The sequence below is a fragment of the Meriones unguiculatus genome, chromosome X, assembly GCF_030254825.1.
Source record: "Meriones unguiculatus strain TT.TT164.6M chromosome X, Bangor_MerUng_6.1, whole genome shotgun sequence".
NCBI classification, from domain to species: Eukaryota; Metazoa; Chordata; class Mammalia; order Rodentia; family Muridae; genus Meriones; species Meriones unguiculatus.
The window spans coordinates 118986820-119014041 of NC_083369.1; the positions used below are offsets into that span (position 1 = coordinate 118986820).

A 27222-nucleotide genomic window follows, 5' to 3' on the forward strand; every position below is an offset into this window, starting at 1 on the left:
AACAAAGCAGCAGGTTGTGTGGCCATCCGTTGGGTTACCAACATTTCTGTCAGTAATGTCTTACCTATGTTCTATAAGTCTGGTTTAGTGCATCTTCCGCAGAGGAAACTTGACCTTATGTGGTGGGGTTAGATGTTGCCTAGTTCCCCACTGCCTCATTTTTTGTGCCTTGTGATTCATAAAAAATGAACTTATTCTAAAACCCAAACCTACATTTTATTTTATTTTATTTTATTTTTCTTTTTTTATTTTCTTTTTATAATTATTTTACATTCCAAGGGTGCCCCTCCCTCCTCTCCACCCAGTCCCCCCCTTCTCTTTTTCTTTTTTTTCAATGCAGTTTGTTCACTATGTATCCCTGAATGTCCTGGAACTTACTGCTATGAATTGTAATGTAAATTCTTGTGTTCACTCATGGTCTTAGTCAACTGCTACTTTGTAGACCAGGCTGACCTTGAACTCACACATCCACTAGCCTCTGTCTTCCAAGTGCTATGATTAAAGGCATGTGCCCCCATGCCATGCCTCCCTTACAAAATCTTTATTCATAAAAATTAATTAAAGTTGTAAGAAAAATTCACTCCCACAGGTAAAAGGCTGCTGAGTTTTTATTTGGAAATCAACAGGAATAGAGATACTGCATTTTATAAAGCTAATAAGCAAAAATGGTACAAAATACAGTCAAATTTCAAAGACATGTGTCTGAGATAATACAAATTACATCATCGTTCAGGCTCTCATTTTTCTCACTTCACAAGAATAATATTTTGGAAGTGTTGTATTTATTGAAAAGAAAATATTTTGGTGCTTCCACTCTTCCATGTTGTTGCAATTCAATATTTAACCATCTGTAATATTTCTTTGCAGCAGAGTCTTCTGCTTTTTAAACTCATTGCGTATACTCTTAAGCACACTGCTATAATTCTCCAAATCCTCCAAATCCTAAAGCACAAAAGAATGGGTTAGTTACAAAACAACTTTTCATCACAGGTTCTCAATTTAGTTTTCATAATTGAGAATCTTTTCATATTCAAATAATATCCATTAACTATTCCATCTTCATAAAAACACTGGAATACACTGAAATTCATCCCATAAAGTGTGTGTGTGTGTGTACAAGGGAATCAAAGACAGTTACACAATTACACATGATATGAATTAATAGTTAAATGAGATGTTAAGGTTAGACAGAGAAAAAATAAAGTGAGGCTCCCAGTCTCCCTAAAGGTCACTTGAGAACATAAAGAACTTGACAGTGATTTGGACAACATAGTAAGACCCAGTCTCAAAAAGCAGGGTGGAGCTGGGCAGTTGGTAGAGTGCTTGCACATCTTGAATGAACCCTCCATTTGATCCTTGGCACAATGTAAACAAAGCAGTGGGACACACTTGTAATCTTAGCTGAAGAGAGGTGAAGGCAGGGGGATCTGGAGTTCTCAGGTATTTATGAAGACCAAGGCCAGTGTGAGCCACAAGAGACCAAATACTTAAAAAGGGAGAAAGAACATAAATATGTAGAATCAGAAACACTAGAAAATTCAAAGTCCAATCAGTACACATGACTTTTAAAAGGTTCTCAAATATCAGTTTATAGTTTATTTATACTAACAGTCAGTGTGAATAAAGATAATTAAATGATCTGTATTTTGAGATCGTTCCCAAGTTATATAGATCAAAATCTACATTTTGGTACATTTGTTTTTATTACAGGATCGTAGTGTGCAGTCCAAGCTACTTTCTACTTTCCCTTGCTTCACTCTCAGGCTCCCCAGACCTGGCATCATTTGCCTGTGCTCCCATATCCATTGAAAAAAACTAAGTTCATTTAAATAACATATTAGTTTTTCCCTCGTATTTAAGGTGTACTGCTATGTAAATGTGTGGAGAGACTTTAAAAAAAAATCACAAGGCAGCTCACTCCTTTCAATGCAAAAAGAAAACCCATGCAAACAAATATTCATATACTTCATAACTGGAATGTAAATAAATCACTTTTTAGCTATAGTGTAGAACATGGGGCAATTCCAACTAGGTTGGCAAAAGAATAAGGTTTCAAAAATAAGGCAATTAACAACATTCTAGGGAAAGAATATAGCCAAAGAATGGAAGTTGATTGCCTGTGGGTTTAGATAAACAATTACATACAGAGATGAGGTTAATGAGCAGATGTAGTAAATGGAAGGGATCTCACAGAACAGGAAGTTATAGATTTTATTAGCAGAAAGTAATGTTTTAGATAGCTTACATAACAGACATGTGGAAGCAATTCTCTGCTTAACATATAAATAGATTTTTAAAAAACTCAACTAGTCTTTTGTGCACTTTAGGCCCAGACCCAGAGAACCCAACCTGTATCTGACCTGAAAGTCTCCTTGGGAACTAGCTTTCATGGTACCAGAAGGTAGCAGAAAAGTTTCAGAAGGAGGGAGGTAACCAATAGTCCTACTTAGCTACAGTGAACATAAACCACAACAACGCCCAGCATGGCATGATAACTCTAAAGGTGCAGTAGGGGCATGAAAACCTTGGCAATAAAAGCTCTCTAATTGGACTTAAGACTCGTTCTTTGATGTTTATAGAAATTAGTATAAAGTTCTTTCAAAGTGTCTTAAAACTACTGTTTGGACCTTGATATGCCTATCTACTTATAGGTAATCCTATGATTCTATAACATTTATAAAAGAGTTTATCATTTATTTATGTGGGTGTATCTATGTATGTACACACATGTATGTGGGTGTTCATGGAGGCTAGTAAGAGTGTCCTATGTCTTGCAGCTGAACTTGTGAACCTCTTGATGTGAGTTCTGGAAAGCAAATTCCAATTCTCTGACAGAGCAGCAAGCACTCTTAACTGCAGAGCCATCTCTTCAGTTCCTGCATTTTAACCCTCACCTTCTGTGTTATAGATTCCCTTTTATTATTATATAAAATTACTTTGGTCCCTGTAATTATTTTAAAATATATTATATTATAAAATGCTTCTATAATACATCTGGAAACAAAAATATTGAACAATAGCAACTAAGCACTTCCTTATTTAACAAATACTGGGGACACAAAGACAAATAGTTATGACGAGAATATATTATGCATTTGATGCATAGGAACGTTTCTGATAAAAGGTCTCAATACTTCCCGTTTTGAACAATTCCTTGCCAAAATTGTGCATGATCTACCAATTCACTTATCACTTCATTCACATCACTTAATTCATAATGGAAAGTAGTTAAAATTTTGAAATGTATTAAGTGAATGCATGATGTTAAAATTTATAACATACCTTTAAGAACTCATCATCTGCCTGCTTAAGTGCTTTCAGGCTATCAGTCTGAAGCATTCTAGCTTGTTGAAAAGTCTTCTGTTGTTGATTAAAAATACCCTGGAAGAATAAATGCAAAGATGTGTAATAACAATTAAGTATGAAATTAGTTGCTCTTAATGCTGTTCTTGGCTTCACTCATGCTAAATAAAGACTACAACTAAGCTAATCCCATGGACTAAAATTTTAAATTCAAAACATCCCTTTAAATCAATCTTTAAAAGTATTCTTTAAAAGGAATTGTTTTCATAATAAATGCCATTAATATTTTATTTTGGTACTTTTTATCACTAAGTTTGTGTCTTTACCACTAACCAGCAAAAAACATCCTCGAAGTCATGGAGTAGGAATTTTCAAAGCCAGATTCTACATTGCATAGAACAGTAGAAACTCATGATCTTCCTGCTTCAGTATCCCTAGTAGCTGAGATTAGAAGCACGCAGCTCATGCGAGTGAGCAGAAATTCTTAATATTCAAGATATACCTTATTACTCCAGTAATGTCTACACATATGATTTGCCAATAACTCTGTCCTTTCAATTTCTTAACCTATTCTTCACCAATGACTTTGTGCTCTAATCTACTTTATCCACTCACTTAAATGCTTGTACTCTATACTTTGCCATTATTGATAATGCACATTTCTATAGCCCTGGTAATAGCAAGTATGTATTAGCTCCATGACAAATATGATTTCGAACCTTATTAACGAAATGCTCACCATTTAATTTCGAAGTTGAGAAAACTGAGTTACAATGATACAGTGTTTGTTGTTCCAAGTTGAGGTATTACTGAAGTCTGAATCCCATCCAAAATATTATGCTTCCATTATCTAAGCTATAAGTATTATAGAAACTCTACCTGCACATATTAGGAGAGAACACTGTAACACTCTCCACTGCAGCTTACTCGTTTTGGTATTATAGCTGAGCAATCCTTCAAGACCAAACATTCGTGAACTCTAACTTCTATTTACTGTTGCCCCTACTCCTGTTCTCTTCAGTTTTCTTTTTCCAACCTTAAATTCTGTAACAAATCATTAAAATTTCCTCTTTGCATATAAATCTTACTATATACTGACTCACATTTACTTGGTTAAATCATAAGTTTGGAAACTTCAGCTCTAGCTAATTTCCCTGGTGGCAGCACTTCCATAATTGGATTGCTTTATTTCATGGAATACATCGAAATGATCCAAAAAGAATAGTCAGTCTCTCATCACTGGATGTACCAACCACCTACAATTGTATATGCCGTGTCCTATGCTTTCCTTTCCATTTTCAAAGCTGTATTATACTTCTTCTTTATGGAACTCAATTTTTCACTTACCCCATTCTTTTTTTTATTATAATTTTATTTATTTATTTATTTTAAGATTCACCAATTCTTATTTTTTTACTTTTCTTTTTTTTCTTTATTAATTACACTTTATTCACTTTGTGTCCCCCATGTGGTTCTCTCCCTCCTCCCGTCCCAATCCCTCCCTTCCTCCACACTCTGCATGCATGCCCCTCCCCGAGTCCACTGATAGGGGAGGGCTTCTTTTCCTTCCTTCTGATCCTCGTCAATAAGGTCTCATCAGGAGTGGCTGTGTTGTCTTCTTCTATGGCCTGGTAATGCTGCTTCCCCCTCAGGGGGAGGTAATTAAAGAGCAGGCCAATCAGTTCATGTCAGAGATAGTCCCTGTTCCCATTACTATGGAACCCATGTGGACACTGAACTGCCATGGGCTACATTTGTGCAGGGGTCTTAGTTTATCTCCATGCATAATCCTTGGTTGGAGTATCAGTCTCTGGAAAGACCCCTGTGCTCAGATTTTTTGATTCTGTTGCTCTCCTTGTGGAGTTCCTGTCCTCTCCAGATCTTACTGTTTCCCACTTCTTTCATAAGATTCCCTGCACTCTGCCCAAAGGTTGCCCGTAAGTCTCAGCATCTACATTGATAGTCTGCAGGGCAGAGCTTTTCAGAGGTCCTCTGTGTATTAATTACAGTTTATTAACTTTGTATCCCCCCTGTAACTCCCTCTCTTCTCCCCTCCCAATCCCACCATCCTTCCCCCTTCCCACTCATGTCCCTCCCCAGGTCCACTGATAGAGGAGGGTCTCCTCTCCTTCCTTCTGATTCTAGTCTATCAGGTCTCATCAGGAGTGGCAGCATTGTCTTCCTCTGTGGCCTGGTAAGGCTGTTCCCCTCTCAGGGGTAGGTGACCAAAGAGCAGGTCAATCAGATCATATCGGAGACTGTCCCTGTTCCCATTACTATGGAACACACTTGGACACTGAACTTCCATGGGCTACATCTGTTCATGGCTTCTAGGTTATCTCCATGAATGGGACCTTGGTTGGAGTATCAATCTCAGTAAAGACCCCTGTGCCCAGATTTTTTGGTTCTGTTGCTCTCCTTGTGGAGCCCTTGTCCTCTCCAGGTCTTACTATCTCCCCCTTCTTTCATAAGTTTTCCTGCACTCAGCCCAAAGTTTGGCTATAAGTTTCAGCATCTGCTCTGATACCCTGCAGGGTAGAGTTTATCACAGGCCCTCTGTGATAGGCTCCTGTCCTGTTTCCTGTTTTCTCTCTCTTCTGATGTGCATCCTCATTCCATTTCTGAATAGAGATTGCGCAAATTACTCAGAGTCCTCCTTCTTGATTAGTTTCTTTATGTGTACAGATTTTAGTGTGTTTATCCTATATTATATGTCTAATATCCACTTATGAGTGAGTATATACCTTGTGTGATTTTCTGCTCCTGGGATACCTCACTTAGTATGAACTTTTTCAGTTCCCACCTTTTGCCTGCAATTTTAACGATTTTTTTTTATTGCTGACTAATATTCCATTGTCACATACCCCATTCTTAAGAACTCAGAAATTATCCTTCCTTTCCTCTTTTTAAATATATGTCTCCTCTCTTAAAACCAACAACAGTCAACAAAAACTACTGTATTACTCTTTGGGCTTTCATGTTTTTCCTAACATGTCTTCTATTTATTTCCCAGGTTTGTGCTCACTTTTTCAATCTACTCAATCAGATTCAGAACACCAATGATGAAGTGTGTATTGTCAAATCTACATTATTTCACCTAGAATTGGTATGTTGTGAAAATAATTATCTTATCTTCTTTTAAAAGGCTTCCTTAAATGGAGTAGTTTTAATTTCTACCTAATAAATGATTTGTTTTCAATCTGTGTTAACAGTTCATTCTCACCCTTGAGAATCAAAGCAGTGAAGACATCCAGGGATCTGACCCTTAGACATTCCACTTACATCCTCAGTCACAGCTTGATGTTTTCATTTGATCTTCATGCTTTAAAAATTACCTCAAATTAACAATTGTCAACTTTTTATCCTTAAGAAATGGCTTCCTCCTGAACTTCATCCTCACATACTAGTGGCTTACTCAACAGCCCTTTGAATATCCCATGAGTGTCAAAATGAATATTCTGTAACTAGACTGACATTCTACACCAAGACTGTTTGAATACAATCACAACCTCAAATGTAATATAAAAATGGTTTTCCAAAACAAAATGTTGAAAGGACACACATGGGAAGTGTAATCAGTGCCATGAATTATATACATGGGGTTAGTTTTCATCAGCCTGAGAACAGAGAAGTACCACACTTGTTGACTGAAGAGGGAAAATGATGGTGACTTGGTACTGTGGCTTTGTAAAAGTGTGCTTGCCTACTTGCAAAATGCTGAGTTAAGTCACGAACTCACAAGGAGAAACAGAAGGAAAGAAGGAAGGGAAGGGAATTTGAGGCAAGGGAGAGGTAAAGGAGAGGAACATCAAGAGAAGAAGAAAATGATACAAACCATATTCTGACTATAGTGATTGGTTGAGGAATCGGGAAATGATCAAAACTAGTTCAGTGATATTCCTCCATAGGAATATTCTGCTAGGGCTATTGAGAAAGACTGTCTCAGTTCACTGAAGCTCATAAATTTTTAGTTGAGTCTAAAAATGGGAAAATTCAGATATGCCATCTAGCAAGTTCACTGAGACCCAGAAACAGCTCAGATAATATCTTGTAATGCATCCCTCACACCATTCAACTATTTATGAAACAAACCCACCCCTGATTTATTTCATATAAAACAGTAATCCTTCATTTATATTCTTTTACAAGTTTCTGTTGCTTGAAATTATAAGAAACTTTACTAATATCAGAAGCCAGATGATCTTTATGAACATTAATTGTCTATGTTTCTGTGGTTTATGTTTCACCAGGAAAAGAACACCAAGCCAGTAACAGATCCTCAAACTTGGCTCATTTCCTAATGCAAGGATAGCTTCTCTATTTTGATTTAACCCTTAGTTATAACACATAAATTATAAAAAACAATTATGATACCAACAGTTAGTTCATTTTCTTGGTCTTCAACTTGCTTTATATCAGAATCCCATTGCTTAAACACACTTATAGTCTGCTCAGTATATTCAATTTTAAATTCCCGCCTGTAAAACAGAATAACGAATATCACATTACACATCAAGATGAAGAGAATGTCAAAGAAAAATTAAATTTGCACATTAAGTATTATGTACTATAAAAGGAAGGACATAATAGCAAAGTAAATATCCTTGTGGGAAAACAAAAAGTAAATTTGGACTTATATTGATTCCAGAAATATTTTTCTTAACTAATAAACTAAGTCCTGATTCAAGTTGATATTCTGGGATGGGTTAGTTGTGGTGGCTTTCCTTTTCTGAGGAGAACAGGGAGGGGGTTTGGGGGAAGAGTGTGGAAGGCTGGAACCAGAAGGAGAGGAGGAAGGGGGCTATGATCCATATGTAAAGTGAATATATAAATTAAAAAGAAAAAGAAAATAAATGAAGCCTTACATTTCCTCTTGATGAACTTTCCAATGTTCTTTGATATTCCTGTTGCAGTCTTTGACTACACTTTTAACATAGGACTGCATTCTTGTTTTGTTTTCCACAACAACACTGCTAAGTTGAGCTATGTTTGAAAAAAAAATATTCATTACAACTTAATGTTGAAGAAAATGTTACTGCTCCCACATATGCAAGTAAATGAAGACACAGGTAAAATCCATTCTACAGTACCAAAAAAATTACGAAATAGCATCAACCAAATGCCTCAAGCTTGTCATATTTTACAGCACTCAAGATTTTGCTTTTCAGACTAGATATACTCAATAAGTAATGTCCATACGAATATTCCAAAGTCAAATAAAATTCTGAAATCTGAAATATTTGTGTCCTAGGTGTTGTGAATGAGGAATACTAACATTACTAGAATTCTGATCTGCCCAGTGAATATTGTCTTGTATGTATTGGGGATCATATAAAAGTTCTAATGAGAAAATTATAGAACAAAAAAAAAAAACCCTTTAATTTCTTTCCCAAGGAAAAATTAGAAGAAAAGTCAAACTTTATTTTTTTTTTTTAGATTATAGAATACTCTCTACTTGGGAGGATGCTTGGCTGTATTACTGTTGTAACTAATCCTATAAAAAAATAAAATCCACCCTATTAAACAGTTGGAATCCAGGCTGGGTGTGGTTGTCATACATCACTTATAATGGAAGTTGGAGGCAGATGTAGGCAGATCACTGAGTTCAAGTATAGCTAAGTAGTGAATCACAGACAAATTAAGGGTACATCATGAGAGCTTATCTCAAAATATTTTTAAATTGAGTTAAATTAAAAAAAATGAAGACGACTTGAGCATTACAGTTCTTAACATTTTATGCACAAAACTCATATCCTGTTTGGCAGATTTCATTTCACAAAGGTGGAACTAGAAAAGGAAAGATAGCAGGATTGGTACATGTATGGTTTTTCACTCAAGGTCTTTCCCACCACATCCTGGAATCATCGATTTTGCCTTTGTGGCTGTTTTGACAGATGGGATGGTTAGTTTTCTGTCAACTTGACCTAATCTAAATTCATCTGAGAGGAGGTAACCTCAATTAATGAAATTCCTCAATGAGATAGGAATGTAGGCAAACCTGTTGAGCCTTTTTAAAAAAACATTTACTATTATTACAATTTATTCAATTTGTATCCAGGCTGCAGCCCCTCTCTCTTCTCCTCCCAGTCCTACCCCACCTCCCTCTTCTCCTTCTATCCCTCTTCTGTAGTCAGTTGATAGTGGGGGTCCTCCTCTCCTGATATCTGACCCAACTTATCAGTTCTCTTCAGGCCTGTCTAGATCCTCTTTTCTGTGGCCTGGTAAAGCTGCCCGGGCAGGGGGAGGTGATCAATGAGCCAGCCACTGAGTCCATGTCAGAGACAGACCCTGCTGCCCTTACTATGGAACACACATTGAGACTGAACTGCCTAAGGGCTACATCTGAGCAGGAGGTTTAGGACTTCTTCATGCATGGACTTTGGTTGTCATCAGTCTCTATGGGAATCCACGGGCCCAGATTTTTCAGCTCAGCTGGTCTCCTTGTGTAATTCCTGTTCCCTTCAGGTCCTTCTATCTCCAGCTTCTACCAAAAGATTCCCTGAACTTTGTCCAAGGTTTGGCTATGACACTCAGCATTTGCTACCATAGGACATTTGCTCAACTATACTTGTAGCAGCTTTTTTCGTAACAGCTAGAAGCTAGAAACAACCCAGATGTCCCTCAACTGAAGAATGGATAAAGAAAATATGATACATTTACACAATGGAATACTACTCAGCAATTAAAAACAAAGAAAACATAAAAAAATAAAATTTGGAATCCAAGATTGCGGTGCTGAGAGGACACTGTGTCTGAGAAGCAGGACAGCAATGTCCATACAACAACCAAGAGACGAAACTCTGGGCCTTAAAACCAGAGAGATCATGTTTCCCAGGTGAGAGGAAACTCCAAGGTGTGGGGGAATCAGTCGGGTCTACTCTCAGGTCACCCAGCCAGAACCAGGAAGACATCCCAGATTGTGCAGGTACTCGGTTGCCTGACTAGAGCCACACAACAGCGTGTCCTGATCACCTTCCCAGGCTGAACTGTGGACACCAAAACCCCAGAGACTGGGAGTACCAGTTGCGATAAATCCCACAGGGAAAGAAGAAAATGGGACATAGGTCACCCAGTCTATCCCTGGAAAAAGTCCAGCAGATCTGTGGACCCACAGCAACAACCCTGAGCAGGGCTCCAGCCACCAGCCCAGAGACCTGCTGAGTGCCCAACTCTCCATCACAGACAGAACTGTACTCTCCAGTGCACCAGAGACTGGGTTTCCCTGTCAGGAGAAAACCCCACAGGGAAGGAAGCAAACAGGGACTGTTTTCAGGTCACTCAGTCTATCCCTGGAAAAGGTCCTGAAGACTGGAGGGCTCACAGCCACCAGCCCAGAGACCTGCTGCATGCCCAACTGTGTCACAGACAGAACTGGGGGCCTGGGACACCAGAGACTGAATTTCCCTGTTGGGAGAAAACCCCACAGCGAGGGAAACAGCAGGTCCCAGCATAGAGCACTCAGCCTACGGCCCCCCACACAACCACACAGTAAAGTTCTCAGGTTCCTGCCCAATCACCAGCTTGGAGCCATTAACCGCCAGGGGCTGTACGCTCTATGCGCCAACCCAAACACCACAGACTGGCTCTTCCTGTTGGGAGAAATTCCACGGTGGGGGAAACATTTGGACTTAACTGAGGACACCTAGCTCCGGGAAAGTTTCTGATTATCCACAGGCTCCAGACTCTAGGCTCCTGTTGCACCCATGACAACACTGCTCACCTGCCAATGATTACCACTTGGATACTGGGCACAGAGCCCCAAACTCAGACGTACAGAAGCCTGGGATCCTCGAGATCAACCCCCAGATACTGGTCCAGGTGCAACCAGTTATCCCTAACAAAACTGACCAAACCACGGGGCACCCAGGTTGCAGCAGCAGTTCACTAAATTTACAACAAAAAACCCAGAAGCAGAGCAGCTGACTCCAGGACTTCTCTGGGTGAGAGGAGAGCCCTCCTGACTAACAAAGACCACAGTTACCACTCAGGTTTGTATGCCTGAGGTGAGCTGTGGCAATTCCTGAAAAATACCAACCATTCAGTGACCAAAACGAAAAAGCTGAGGAGGCCTCCTTTAGGAAAATCATATTTCTGCCAATGGGATTCTCCCCACCACAGGATTCCAGGAAGCACCAGAAACTAACATCCAACACTTAAGATAGCCAAATGGGTAGAGGCCAGTATAAAAGCTCAACCAACAAAACACAGAGCAATGTGGCATCTTCAGAACCCAGTTATCCAGGGGCATGAAGCCCTGGAAACTCCAGCATAAATGAAATTCAAGATGACCTTACATCTATGTTTATGAAGAGGATAATAGAGGAAACAAAGAAAATGTGTAAAGAACTAGAGGAAGATGAAGTCAAACAGATTATGGCCATCAGTAATGAAATATAGGAAGTTGCAGGCAAACAGTTTGTGGCCTTTAGAGAAGAAATATTTAAATCACTGAAAGAAATAAAAGAAACAAAGGATTGTTCAAACAGCTGAAGGAATTCAGGGAAAAACAGGAAAATACAGTCAGACAGGTGAAGGAAATCAACAATAAGGGTCACGATCTGAAGATAGAATTGGAAGAATTAAAGAAAACACAAATGAAGGAAATCATGGAGAGGGAGAACCTACGAAGGAAAACAGGAACTACAGAGGTAAGCATAACCAATAGACTACAAGAGATGGATGAAAGAATCTCAGGTGTGGAAAACACAATGGAAGAAATCGATGTATCTGTCAAAGAAAATAATAAATCTAAAAATTTCCTGACACAAACCATCCAAGAAATCCAAGACAACATAAATAGACAAAACCTAAGAATAATAGGAATAGAGGAAAAAGAAGATTCCCTCCAAGGCCCAGAAAATATTTTCAACTAAATCATTGAAGAAAATTTCCCCAACTTAAAGGACAGGCCAATAAGAATACAATAGACCTACAGAACACCCAATAAATTAGACCAGAAAAGAAAATCCTCCCTTCACATAATAATCAAAACAGTAAGTATACAGAACACAGAAAAAAAATACTAAAAGCTGCAAGGGAAAAAGGCCAAGTAACATATAATGGCAAACCCATCAGAATCACACCTGACTTCTCAACAGAGACTATGAAAGCAGCATGGACAGATATCATGTAGAGCCTAAGAAAAGACAGATGTCAGCCCAGGCTACTATACCCAGAAACATTCTCATACATGGAGAAAACAAGATAGTCAACAACAAAAATAAATTTCAACAATACCTACACACAAATCCAGCATTACAGAAGATACTAGAAGAAAAAACACAATTCAAGAAAACTAATTACTTTCAAGGAAACACAGGAAATAATTAACATCACCACAGCAAAATAAAAAGTACCCTCACACACAAACTTACTACCACAGCCAACCTCAAAATCAAAAGATCTAACAGCCACGGGTCATTAATTTCCCTCAACATCAATGGACTCAGTTCTCCAAAAAAAGACACAGACTAACAGAATGGATGTGGAAACAAGACCCAACAATCAATCTGTTGCATACAAGAAACACACCTAAGTCACAAAGAGAGACATTACCTGAGGGTAAAGGGCTGTAAGTCAGTTCTCCAAGCAAATGGACCCAAGAAGCAAGCAGGAGTAGCCATTCTAATACCTGATAAAATAGACTTTTAACCAAAATTAATAAAAAGAGATGGGGAAGGATACTATATACTCATCATTGAAAAGTTCCACCAGGAAGACATCACAGTCCTGAACATCTATGCCCCAAATACGAAGGCACCCACATTTGGAAAAGAAACATTAATAAAACTTAAACCACACATAGATCCCCACACACTAATAGTGGGAGACTTCAACACCCAACTCTCAACAAAGGACAGGTCAACAAAACAGAAATTAAACAAAGAAACAATATCTCTAACAGAGGTCATGAATCAAATGGACCTAACAGACATCTACAGAAACTTACACCCAACCACAAAAGAATTTACCTTCTTTTGAGCACCTCATGGAACCTTCTCCAAAACAGACCAAATTCTTTGTCACAAAGCAAGCCTCAACAGAGACAAGAAGACTGAAATAATCCCTTGTATATTATCTGATCACCATGGACTAAAGCTGGACCTCAACAAAAACAGAAATAGCAAAAAACCTACACACACATGGAAACTGAACAACTCCTCACTAAATGACAGCTGGGTTGGGGAAGAAATAAAGAAATAAATTAAAGACTTCCTAGAATTTAATGAAAATGAAGACACAACATACCCAAACCTATGGGACACAATGAAAGCAATGTTAGGACAATTCATAGCACTAAGTGCCTTCAAGAAGAAATTTGAGAGCAATTTCAGGCCAATCTCCCTTATGAACATTGATGCAAAAATACTCACCAAATTATTTGTAAGGTGAATACAAGAACACATCAAAGGTATCATCCACTATGACCAAATACGCTTCACCCCAGTTATGCAGGGGTGGTTCAATATAGAGAAATCCATCAATGTGATCCACCAAATCAACAAACTGAAAGAAAACAACCACATGATAATCTCCCTAGATGCTGTAAAAGCATTTGACAAAATCCAACATCCATTCAGGTTTAAAGTATTGGAGAGATCAGGGATACAGGGCACATACCTAAATATAGTAAAGGCAATATACAGCAAGTCTATAACCAACATCAAACTAAATGGAGAGAAACTTAAAGCAATCCCAGTGAAATCAGGGACAAGTCAAGGCTGTCCACTCTCTCCATATCTCTTCAACATAGTTCTGGAAGTCCTTGCTAGAGCAATAAGACAATTAAAGGAGATCAAGGGCATACAGATCGGAAAGGATGAAGTCAAAGCATCACTATTAGCAATGATATGATAGTATACCTGAGTGACCCCAAAAATTCTACCAGGGAACTCTTATAACTGATAAACATTTCAGCAAAGTGGCTGTATACAAAATTAACTCAAAAAAATCAGAAGCCCTCCTGTATACAAAAGACAAAAGAGGTGAGAAAGAAATTAGGGGGAAAACACCCTTCACAATAGCCACAAAGGACATAAAATGCCTTGGTGTGACCCTAACCAAGCAAGTCAAAGATTTGTATTAAAAAAAAATTCAAGTGTCAGAAGAAAGAAATAGAAGATATCAGAAGATGGAAAGATTTCCCATGCTTATGGATTGGCAGAATTAACAGTAAAAATAGCCATTCTGCTAAAAGCAATCTACAGATTCAATGCAACTCCCATCAAATTACCAACACAATTCTTTACAGACCTGGAAAGAAAAATTCTCAACTTCATATAGAATAACAAGACACCCAGAATTGCTAAAATAATCCTCTAAAATAAAGGATCTTCTGGAGGTATCTCCATCTCTGATCTCAAGATGTACTATAGAACAACAATACTAAAAACTGCATGGTACTAGCATAGAAACAGAATGGTAGATCAATGGAATCCAATAGAAGACCCAGAAATAATCCCACACACTTATGGTCACCTTATTTTTGACAAAGATACCAAAACCACACAATGGAAAAAAAAGATAGCATCTTCAACAAATTGTGCTGGTCTAACTGGATGTCTACATATAAAGAAAATGCAAGTATATCTATACTTATCATCCTAAGCAAAACTAAAGTCAAAGTGGATCAAAGACCTCAATATAAAACCAGACACACTAAACCTGTTAGAAGAAAAATTGGGGAAGAGCCTTGAATTCATTCGCACAGGAGACAACTTCCTGAACAGAATACCAATAGCACAGTCTCTAAGAGCAACAATCAATAACTGGGTCCTTGTGAAACTAAAAAACAAAACAAAACAAAAACTTCTGTAAAGCAAAGGACACTGTTGTTAATACAAAATGACTGCCTACAGATTGGGAATGGATCTTCACCAACCCTATATCTGACAGAGGGCTATATCCAGAATATACGAAGAACTCAAGAAGTTAAACAGCAACAAAACAAGCAATCCAAGTAAAAATTGGGAAACAGAGCTAAACAGAGAATACTCAATAGAGGAATATCAAATGGCAGAGAAACACTTAAAGAAATGTTCAAAGTCATTAGTCATCAGGGAAATGCAAATCAAAACAACTCTGAGATTTCACCTTACACCCATCAGAATGGCTAAGATGAATAACTCAAGTTATTCATCAAGTTACACATGCTGGAGACGATGTGGAAAAAGGGGAACCTTTCTCCACTGCTGGTGGGAATATAAACTTGTACAACCACTTTGGAAATTAATCTGGTAGTATCTCAGACAACTGGGAATAGGGCTTCCTCAAGATCGAGCTATACCACTCCTAGGCATATATCCAAAAGAAGCTCAAGTATACAACAAGGACATCTGCTCAACCATGTTTGTAGCAGCTTAATTGTAATAGCCAGAAGCTGGAAACAGCCCAGATGCCCCTCAGTTGAGGAATGGATACAGACATTGTGGTACATCTACACAATGGGATATCACCCAGTGATAAAAATACAAGGAAATCATGAAATTTTCAGGTAAATGGTGGGAACTGGAAAAGATCATCCTGAGTGAGTTATCCCAGAAGCAGAAGACACACATGGTATATACTCACTCATAACTGGATATTAGACATATAGTATAGGATAAACCTACTAAAATCTGTACACCTAACGAAGCTAATCAGGAAGGAAGACTCTGGCTAAGATGCTCAATCCCCATTCAGAAAGGCAAATAGGATGGACATTGGAGGAGTAAGAAAACAGGAGCCTACCACAGAGCGCCTCTGAAAGGCTCTATTTTGCAGGGTATCGAGGCAGATGCTGAGACTCCTACCAAACTTTGGGCAGAGTGCAGGGAATCTTATGAAAGTAATGGGAGGTAGGAAAACCTGGAGAGGACAGGACCTCCACAAGAACAGCAACAGATCCAAAAAGTCTGGGCAGAGGAGTCTTTTCTGAAATGGATACTCCAGCCAAGGACCACTCATGGAGATGGCCTGGAACCCATGAACAGAGTTAGCCTATGGTAGTTCTGTGTCCAAGTGGCCTCCATAGAAATGGGGACAGGGACTGTCTCTGACAGGAACTGTTCTTTGATCACCTACCCCTGCGGGGGGAGCAGCCTTACCAGGCCACAGAAGAAGATAAGGCAGCTAGCCCTGATGAGACCTGATAGACTAGGATCAAAGGGAAGGGGAGGAGGACCACCCTTGTCAGTGGACATGGAGAGGTACATGGGTGGAGAAGAGGGAAGGTGGGATTTGGAGGAGAGGAGGGAGGGAGGTACAAGGGGGATACACAGTGTATAACTGTAATTAATGAAAATAATAATTATTATAAAAAAGAAATATAATTGTCAAGACCTTCATCCTGCTGGTGCACAAAAAATTTAATAAATTTAAAAGTATATTATGAACTAAAAAAAACAAGAATGACAGTGTTGAACCAAACTGCATTTTGAGTTTGCCACAGCAAAACTAACAAAGAAGATTCTGAATGAAGTGGGAATTTCTGATTTCTTTGAAGGTTGAATTTTATCATGTGATATTTTGGTGCAAGATGGGCATGTGATATTTTGCCCAGCTTGGCTAGTGAGAGGAAACATGATATTTTGCTCAGACCCCTCATATGTGAGAGTTGTGACTTTGGCTAACTGAAAACATCTTTGGGCGGACTCTGAGGAGAGGATATTTATAGAGGCCCATGCACAGTGAGGCTTCACCTTTGGGTCAACATTGCTGATCTTCATTCTTCTACACTTGACTTCACAGAGAGAAATGCTACAGAGAGCTTCTCTGCACAATCCAACTGAGTCTTTTGGCTTTCACTGACTTCGTGTTGCTATTTTGTGTTGGCCTCCGGACTGGATTGCTGATATCCTGATGACTGAGTCTGGTAATTCCCTAATGATCCATTGACCTTAATCAGCAGGGTGTACATAAAAGTGGACTATAGCCCCTTTCCCTACTAATCTCCTATCTAAGTTTGCAGAAGGGGTTGAAAGGGAGGTAAAAGTGCTTAAGAACCCTAAATAAAGTAGGTTTGGTGAAAAATCTAAAATAAAATACAATAAAATTTGTAGGCAAATGGATGGAACTAGAAAAGACCATCTTGAGTGATGTAACTCAGAAACAGAAGACACATGGTATATACTCACTTCTAACTGAATATTAGCCATATAATATAGGATAAATATACTAAAATCTATAGTTCTAAAGAAGCTAAATAACAAAAAGGGCCCTAGGTAAGATGCTTAATCCTCATTTAGAAAGGCAAACAGTATGGACTTCTGAAGCAGAAAGAGACAGGGAACAGGGCAGGAGCCTAACACAGAGGGCCTCTGAATGAATCTACCTATAAGGTTTTTGAAGCAGAGCAGACACTGAGTCTCATAGCCAAATCTTGGACATTTTCTTAACCAGTGATTGATGGCAGGGGGCCCATATCAGAGAGAGAGAGAGAGAGAGAGAGAGAGAGATCCTGGAAGAGCGAGGGAAGAGGGGCAGGGAGAGGAATAGAAGTTTTGCTTTCTTGGTTAATTCAGTTTTCTTATGTAAATATGTTTTTGTTTTAATCCAAAGTGTGATATTTTAGTGGGCTATAGTTTGTCCACACCTGTTATTTGTGGCTTTTGCCAGATGGTAATGGCCTATCTAGTGCTTTCAAAGTAAGGCATGAAGAGGGACATGATCTAGGACCCTGAGGATATACATTGAGGGAGTGACATTTTGGCATTTGACAAGTAAAAGTTTGGAAGTCATACTACAAAAGCCTATATGCCACAAAATTTGAAAATCTAAATGAAATGGATAATTTTCTTGACAGATTCCATCTACCAAAACTAAGTCAAGATCAGGTAGAAAGACTGAATAGCCCTATATCTCCCAAGGAAATTGAAGCAGTCATTAATAGTCTCCCCTCCAAAAAAAGCCCTGGACCAGATGGCTTCAGCACAGAATTCTACAAGACCTTCAAAGAAGTGCTAAATCCAATTCTCCTCAAGCTATTCCAGAAAATAGAAACAGAAGGAACACTACCAAACTCATTCTATGAAGCCACAGTCACCTTGATACCTAAACCACACAAAGACTCAACAAAAAAAAGAGAACTTCAGGCCTATCTCTCTTATGAACATTGACGCAAAAATACTCAATTCTGAGACTGACATTCAACCAAGGACCATGTATGGATATAACCTAGAACCTCCACTCAGATGTAGCCTGTGGTAGCTCAGTAACCAATTGGTTTCCCAAAGTGAGGGGAACAAGGACTATTTCTAACAGGAACTCAATGACTGGCTCTTTGGTCTCCCCACCCCCCATGGGAGGAACAGTCCTGTTAGGCCACAGAGGAGGGCTTTGCAGCCAGTCCTGAAGATACCTGATAAAACAGGATCAGATGAATGGGGAGGAGGTCCCCCCTATCAGTGGACTTGGAAAGGGGCACGGTGGAGATGAGGGAGGAAGGAAGGGAGGGACTGGGAGGGAATGAGGGATCGGGACACGGCTGGGATACAGAGTTAATAAAATGTAACTAATAAGAAAAAAATAAAATTCAAAAAAAAGGAAGGAAGGAAGGAAGAAGAAAAGAGGAAAAAGAAAAGAAAGAGAAAAGAAAAGTTTAAATTAAGTAAGCCATGAGTAGCAAGCCAGTAAGCAGCACTCTTCCATGGTCTCTGCATCATGTCCTGCCTTCAGGTTACTGCCCCATTTCTGTCCTAACATTCTTTGATCATGAACTTTGATGTGAAGAGGAAGCCAAATAACCCCTTTACTTCCATATTGCTTTGGTCATGGTTTTTCATCACATCAATAGTAATCCTGAAAAAGACAAGAGTATTTCTGGCTATTTGCTGAGTTTCAAGGTCTGAATGGTGTTTCTATCATGGCCTCAGTTGTGCTAAGGTCTTGGGGGCCTATGAAGGTCTGGAGGTCTGTTATAGTAGTAGAGATGCTGTTTTAAAAGAAAAAGAAGTTGGGAGGGTAAAAGGGACCAAGAAAGATTACTAGAGAGTAGACTAAATGAAACATTGATATGTGATGTGTATAATGATGAGTATATATAAATCTCTTAATGCAAAGAATTATAGAAAAACTTTTCTCATCCATTTTTATTTCTGTAATTTCATTTAAGTCACACATACCCAAAAATATCAGTTTTACTTTTCTTATCAAGGAAAAAAATTAACTAAGAAAATCTCTCACGCTAATTAAAAATATTTGTGTAGAATCCTATCACTGAGAATAAAGCATTAATTAACAATCCTATAGTGCATTAACACTGAATAGTTTTAAACAGTTTTCTCTAGATACAAATATATCAAAAACTGTACCTCCAATTTTTTCCAGCTTATTCTTTACTTCATATCTGCAAAGAAATTAAAGCTGCAAGTTTATTTCAGTGGTCAAGCATTAACCCCATACGCAATGTATTAGGTTTGATCCCAAGTACTACCAAAGACAAGCCTTTTAATTAATTATTTATAATATAGAATCCTTGGCAACAAGAAAATATCACATGTGAAATAACATATCCAATACTTGATAGATAATCAAAGTAAACTTTTCTGTTAATTTTTTGCTTTATTTAAAACCAGGAACACAGTCAGTTCAAGATGACTATAAAGTAAATATGTAGGTGATAATGCCACTGACCCATCTTACCCTGCTGCCTCCACCTCCCCAGTGCTGAGATTGCAGATATAAAAACAATTCATTGAGCAGGAAAGGAAATATGTATTACCCTGTATCTCCATCGCTTCTTGGAGGAACCAATGACTTCTCAGTACTACGAAGTACTGTATATCTTTCTGCATTGAATAAGAAAAATGAAAAACATTTTAATTTAAACTTGCTAGTTTACTTAATTTTAATGAAATAGTAATTTTGTTTGTATTTCTTTCAGGCATCTTTCCAATATTATATCTTAAAGCAAAACATAAATGCAATATATTATTCTGAAGGTTAGATGAAATAAAATCATAAGCTATGAGCTGTTTTATATAATAGGCTTTCATGTCTCTCTAGGGTAATACCACTGTAAATTATTTCAGTTTATTGATGTGTGTGAACTGTAAAGACAAGGTACTATATGACTTCCTAGAATTTTGATACAGGCTTATGAAGAACAAATGAGAGTGAAAAATTATATGAAAATAATAGCCTTTTATTCTACTTCTGGCACCTAGGTAAATATCAAATGAACCATAGAGGTAAAATGATTTAGGAGGTAATGTAGAACAGGTTAATACCAAGCCTGAAATCAACATGATCCTTCTCTAAGACAGAAACCTAAATCCTGTAAATTGCCCTCTGACCAAGCCCCTCCTCACAAACTCAAAAATACTGTGGGAAACCACAAGTATTCTGAAATGTATGTACTGTACCTGTTAGAGTAGACTCTGCTGAACACTCCATAACATCATCTTCTATTTCTATCACTTCCTCAACAACTTCTTCTTCTTCTTCTTCCTCTTCTTCTTCTTCTTCTTCTTCTTCTTCTTCTTCTTCTTCTTCTTCTTCTTCTTCTTCTTCTTCTTCTTCTTCACTATCATCAATGTTGTAGATTACTGAGTGCTCTTCTTTGTCCATTGGTGGCTTCTGAGACTTAAGACTTCTTTTGTCAGGGGGAAATATATTTTAATGTTTTGTCACTGAAAACTGAAAGAGAATAGTACATCTGTAATCTAAATCCAAAACAATCAGGTGAAATAAACCAATAAATTATAAAACATCCAGTAAGGATGACCTAAATTGAATAAAAGGATACCAGTTTCCATATATTATTGAATTAGAAGTTAACAAATTTATTTATGGTTGTGAGCCTTGCATTTAACTACTGAGCCATTTTTCTAGAAAAGAAACATTTAAGGAAATATACAAAGTCCTTAGTCATCAGGGAAATGCAAATTAAAATGACCCTGAGATTTCACCTTACACCCATCAAAATGGCTAAGATCAAAATTACAAGTGACAATACATGCTGGAGAGGATGTGGAGAGAGGGTAAACCTCTTTCATTGCTGGTAGGATTGTAAACTTGTACAATCAATTTAGAAATCAATCTGGCACTTTTTCAGATAATTAGGAATAGTGTTCCCTCAAGATCCAACTATAACACTCCTAGAAATATATCAAAATTATGTTCAAATATATAACAAGGACATTTGCCCAATCATTTTCATAGCTGCTTTATTCATTATAGGCAGAATCTGTAAACAACCCAGAGGTCAAACAACAGAGGAATGGATACAGAAATTGTGGTATAGTTACCCAATAGAATACTACTCAGCAATTAAAAACAAGGAAATCATGAAATTTGCAGGCAAATGGTGGGAACTGGAAAAGCTCATCCTGAGTGAGGTATCCCAGAAGCAGAAAGACACACATGGTATATACTCACTTATAAGTGACTATAATATATTATATTATTATACTATAATAATATATTATTATAATATATTAATATATAATATATAATAATATATTATTATAGTATAATATTACTATATTTGACATATAATATAGGATAAACATATTTAACTAAAATATGTACAGCTAAAGAAGCTAAGCAAGAAGGAGTACCCTGGGTGAGATGATTAATACTCACTCAGAAAGGCAAGTGGTATGGACATCAGAAGATGGGGAAAACAAGGAACAGGACAGCAGTCTACCACAGAGGGCCTCTGAAAGACTAGCTAGCAGGGTATCAAAGCAGATGCTGAGAGTCATAGCCAAAGTTTTGGCAGAGTGTGGAGAATCTGATGAAAGGAGGAGGAGATGAAAGAACTTGAGGGGACAGGAGCTCCACAAGGAGAGAAATGAAACAAAAATATCTGGGCACAAGGGTCTTTCTGAGACTGATAGTACAACCAAGAATCATGCATGGAGATAACCTAGAACCCCTGCACAGATGTAGCCCATGGCAGTTCAGTGTCCAAGTGGGTGCCCTAGTAAAAGGAAAAAGAACTGTCTCTGACATGAACTCAGTAGCTGTCTATTTGATCACCCACTGTGTGAGTGGAACAATCTTGCCAGGACAAAAAGGAAGACAATTAGGTCCTGATGAGACCTAATAAGCTAGGGTCTGATGGAAGGGGAGAAGGACCTTCCCTATCAGTGGACTTGGGGAGTGGCAAGGGAGGAGATGAGGGAGGGGGACTGGGAGTGGATGAGGGATGGGATATTGCTGGGATACAGTGTGAATATATTGAAATTAATAAAAAATAAAAAAGACAAAAAGAAGTTAACAATTTAACATTTCTGAATGAAAAAAGAAGAGGGCTGTACCGTGCAGGGTATTAAAGCAGATACTGAGACTCACAGGGCAGAGTGCAGGGTATCTTATGAAAGAAGGGGGAGATAGGAAGACCTGGAGGAGACAGGAGCTCCACAAGAATAGCAACAGAACCAAAACATCTGGGCACAGCATTCTTTGCAAAGACCAATACTCCAACCAAGGACCATGCATAGAGATGACCTGGAAATTCTGCACATATATAGCCTATGGCAGCTCAGTCTCCAAGTGGGTTCCCTAGTAAGAGGAATGGAGACTGTCAATGACATAAACTCAGTGGCTGTCTCTTTGAGCACCTTCCCTTCAGGAGGGAGTACAGCTGTACCAGGCCACAGAAGAAGACAATGCAGCCAGTCCTGATGAGATCTGATAGTTTAGGGAGGACTTCCCTGATCAGTAGACTTGGTGAGGGGCATGGGAGGAGAAGGATGAGGGAGGGTATGATTGGAAGGGTGAGGTGGATTGGAAGGGGACAAGGGAGGGGCTACAGCTGGGGATACAATGTGAGCAATGTGTAATAATGAAAAGTAAATAAATAAAATAGAAGAGGGATGGGGAGATGGCTCAGTTTTTATGAGCATATATTGTTCTTGCAGTGGATCTAAGCTTGATTCCCAACGCTCACATCAGATGGCTCACAGCTTCCTGTAACTCCAGCTCTAAACTGCTGTCTTTCACAAGAAACTGAGTTCTCATGCCCATATTTACTGACGTCCAAACCTACAGACATAACTGAAAATTAAAATCTTATGAAAAAATGTAATGGTGTCTTTAACCCTGATTTGTAATGTGTTTCTACTTAACCACAGGAATATCTAATTTTTGGTTCCATCACTGTCAGATTCTTAAGAATTTTGAATCAATATATAAGGCAGTGTGTGACTCAAAGTAATCCTATGGATTCTCTTACTGTAACTCACAAACATACACCAAATAGGCTGACAGCAAAACAAATATAAAACAAAATTTGACAGAGCTGGGGAAGAAGTCTGGTGGTTACCATGCAAGAAGGCCTGCCCTCAAATGTCAAACATGCCAGAAAAAAAAAAATGATTCATCCATGGTGAGTCATGTCTCTCTTTAATCACAGCATTCCATTCTGGAGGTTGAAAATTGCTTGCTCACAGTCAGTGCATGCCACATATGGAGTTCCTGTTCATTCTGGCCTACAGTGAGTGTGTATCTCAAAAAAGGTCAAAAAAGAACACAAACAAAAAGCCCAAGGGAACAAACAAAAAAATGGATGTGCTTATACACTGTTATAATCTCAATACTCAAAAAAGACTAAAGCAGGAGTACTAGCAGGCCAGTTCCAAACACAAAGTAATATAGTGCCTTAGAAAAACAAACAGTAAAAACAGGACTATCAAAATGGCTCAGCAGTTACAAGCACTTAGCCACCTTTTAGCCACTATTTTTTTCTTCAAGATGGGGTCTCTGTGTAGCCATGGGTGTCCTGGAACTCACTTTGTAGACTAGGCTAGCCTCAAACTCAGAGATCCATCTGTCTCTGTCTCCAGAGTGCTCTTTGCCACCAGGCCACTGACCCTGCCAACATCTGCCCACCCCCTTCTTCCCCAAAACAGATATTCAGTTCCCAGCACCAGCAGACAGTGCTACCAGGTTCACAGGTAACTGGAACTAAAATTTCAGGGAACATAATGTCCTTTCTGGCCTCCATTTTCCTGTCAGCTGCCTTCATAAAGTCTGCCACCTCCATTTTCCTGTCGGCGACCTTGGTAAGGTAGCCACCTCCATTTTCCCTTCAGCGACCTTGGTAAGGTCCCCCACCTCCATTTTCCTGTCAGCGACCTTGGTAATGTCCCCCACCTCCATTTTCCTGTCAGTGACCTTGGTAATGTCCCCACCTCCATTTTCCCGTCAGCGACCTTGGTAAGGTCCCCACCTCCATTTTCCTGTCAGCGACCTTGGTAAGGTCCCCACCTCCATTTTCCCGTCAGAGACCTTGGTAAGGTCCCCACCTCCATTTTCCTGTCAGCGACCTTGGTAAGGTCCCCCACCTCCATTTTCCTGTCAGAGACCTTGGTAAGGTCCCCACCTCCATTTTCCTGTCAGCGACCTTGGTAATGTCCCCACCTCCATTTTCCCGTCAACGACCTTGGTAAGGTCCCCACCTCCATTTTCCTGTCAGCGACCTTGGTAAGGTCCCCACCTCCATTTTCCCGTCAGTGACCTTGGTAAGGTCCCCCACCTCCATTTTCCCGTTAGTGACCTTGGTAAGGTCCCCACCTCCATTTTCCTGTCAGCGACCTTGGTAAGGTCCCCACCTCCATTTTCCTGTCAGCGACCTTGGTAAGGTCCCCGCCTCCATTTTCCTGTCAGAGACCTTGGTAAGTTCCCCCACCTCCATTTTCCTGTCAGAGACCTTGGTAAGGTCCCCCACCTCCATTTTCCTGTCAACGACCTTGGTAAGGTCCCCACCTCCATTTCCCCGTCAGCGACCTTGGTAAGGTCTCCACCTCCATTTTCCTGTCAGCGACCTTGGTAAGGTCCCCCACCTCCATTTTCCTGTCAGCGACCTTGGTAAGGTCCCCACCTCCATTTCCCGTTAGTGACCTTGGTAAGGCCGGATCACCTCCATTTTCCTGTTAGTGACCTTGGTAAGGTCCCCACCTCCATTTTCCTGTCAGCGACCTTGGTAAGGTCCCCACCTCCATTTCCCGTTAGTGACCTTGGTAAGGTCCCCCACCTCCATTTTCCTGTTAGTGACCTTGGTAAGGTCCCCACCTCCATTTTCCTGTCAGTGACCTTGGTAAGGTCCCCTACCTCCATTTTCCCGTCAGCGACCTTGGTAAGGTCCCCACCTCCATTTTCCCGTCAGCAACCTTGGTAAGGTCCCCACCTCCATTTTCCCGTCAGCGACCTTGGTAAGGTCCCCACCTCCATTTTCCCGTCAGCGACCTTGGTAAGGTCCCCCACCTCCATTTTCCTGTCAGCGACCTTGGTAAGGTCCCCACCTCCATTTCCCGTTAGTGACCTTGGTAAGGCCGGACCACCTCCATTTTCCTGTTAGTGACCTTGGTAAGGTGCCCACCTCCATTTTCCCGTCAGCGACCTTGGTAATGTCCCCACCTCCATTTTCCTGTTAGTGACCTTGGTAAGGTCCCCACCTCCATTTTCCTGTCAGTGACCTTGGTAAGGTCCCCTACCTCCATTTTCCTGTCAGCGACCTTGGTAAGGTCCCCACTTCCATTTTCCTGTTAGTGACCTTGGTAAGGTCCCAACCTCCATTTTCCCGTCAGCGACCTTGGTAAGGTCCCCACCTCCATTTTCCTGTCAGCGACCTTGGTAAGGTCCCCACCTCCATTTTCCCTCTCTGAGGCCTCTGGAAATGCTGAAGGGATTTGCCTCACAGCTAAAATGGTGACCAGGACTCCCTCGAAGGCGCTCACTCCGTCCCTCTTCACACTCCTTCTCCTCTTCTTACACTCCTCCTCCCCTTCTCACATTTGTCTCCTCCTTGCCCCTGAAACAACCCTCCTTGGGTGACCGGACTTACCGTTCTCTGGAAGCGTCTCAAGCAAAATGGACACTTGGTCAAATGAGAGAAAAGCCGGTATGAGCCAGCCTCCTTGCTGAGTGGCTGAATGGAGTGCGCATGCGTGCTTGGTGTTTTCCTTGCATACTTGGTTTCGCTTTGTGACTGGGGGTGTGTGAGCTCTAGCAGCGTAGTAACTAGCCGAAGTTTTTCTGGTTTTCCCTTCATAACCTCCCATGAACAGCTGGGATGCTAGGATATTTGAGGCCTCCTACTTTCTAGTTTATTAAATTTATAGCAGGGTTGCCCTTCCAGAGGACCAGAATTCTCAACCGAGAACATAGAAGATGGTTTTTTTATTTATTTTGTTTTGTTTGTGTGTTTTTTCCTGGCCTGTACAGACATAGAAGCATATATATAAATAAATACAAATAAATATAAAATATTGTACAGTATTTTAAAAAATATAAGGAAATGAGTCAAACATGAAAAGCTCTTCGCTTCTGAACAAGCACTATGTCAATATTCATAGAAACATTTATGTACTATCTAACACGTCTCTGGATTTTCCATACTGCACCTGTCTGATGCATGTTGGTTTGTTACTCCCCATTCAGACATAGAAAGTGTGCTGATATAATGTTCTTGTGGAATGCATACAATATACTCTTGTTCATTTGAATGATGATTTCTCTTCCCACTACCTGGTATCAATCCAGACATTGTATTATGATGCTTATTCTAAGCACCACCTATCTCAAGTGTGGGTAAACATGCTACCCACATGTTTGTTCTCTGTATTGCCAATAAAAACAACTAGCCAATGCTGAGGAATGGAGAAAAAAGAATGGAACATCCTGGTCCCAAGAAGAGAAGAAAGAAGGAGTTGGATGAGAGACCTGAGAGGGAAGGTCCATGAAACATCAGGAGAAATCAACTGTACCTAAAATATGACTAAAAACAAGCATAATGTGAAAAATCTTAATGGAGTAAGCTATGCAGGCTTGAAAGTTTAGTATGGAGTAATAATTGCCCAGCATTGTGATCTAGGTTAAATAAGTAATTCCTAGTCTCTGTGTTATAATTTGGGTATACAGCTAGTTTAAGAATAACTGCTGTTTAATTAAAAGATAAATCAATATTAAATATTAATAATCATCAACATAAAC

General features: G+C 39.4%; 1 protein-coding gene across 1 annotated transcript; it reads right to left on the minus strand.

The window, feature by feature from the left end:
- Positions 1-840: 840 nt before the first annotated feature.
- On the minus strand, positions 841-26291 carry LOC110542234 (synaptonemal complex protein 3-like). Its single transcript, XM_060374714.1, has 7 exons — positions 26075-26291; positions 20003-20069; positions 19593-19627; positions 8169-8286; positions 7682-7781; positions 3283-3381; positions 841-942 (listed from the first exon to the last, which is right to left on the minus strand). The coding sequence occupies exons 1-7, from the start codon at positions 26289-26291 to the stop codon at positions 841-843; spliced, it is 738 nt and encodes a 245-aa protein (XP_060230697.1).
- Between the last annotated feature and the right edge of the window lie 931 nt (positions 26292-27222).

Excerpts from the sequence above, each read along its gene's own strand:
- LOC110542234 (XM_060374714.1), bottom strand. The coding sequence starts at position 26,291 with ATGGGAGGTTATGAAGGGAAAACCAGAAAAACTTCGGCTAGTTACTAC. Across the intron at positions 20,070-26,074 it reads TGAGACGCTTCCAGAGAACG|AAAGATATACAGTACTTCGT; the intron begins GTAAGTCCGGTC and ends TATTCAATGCAG. Across the intron at positions 3,382-7,681 it reads ACCAAGAAAATGAACTAACT|GGTATTTTTAATCAACAACA; the intron begins GTTGGTATCATA and ends TTATTCTTCCAG.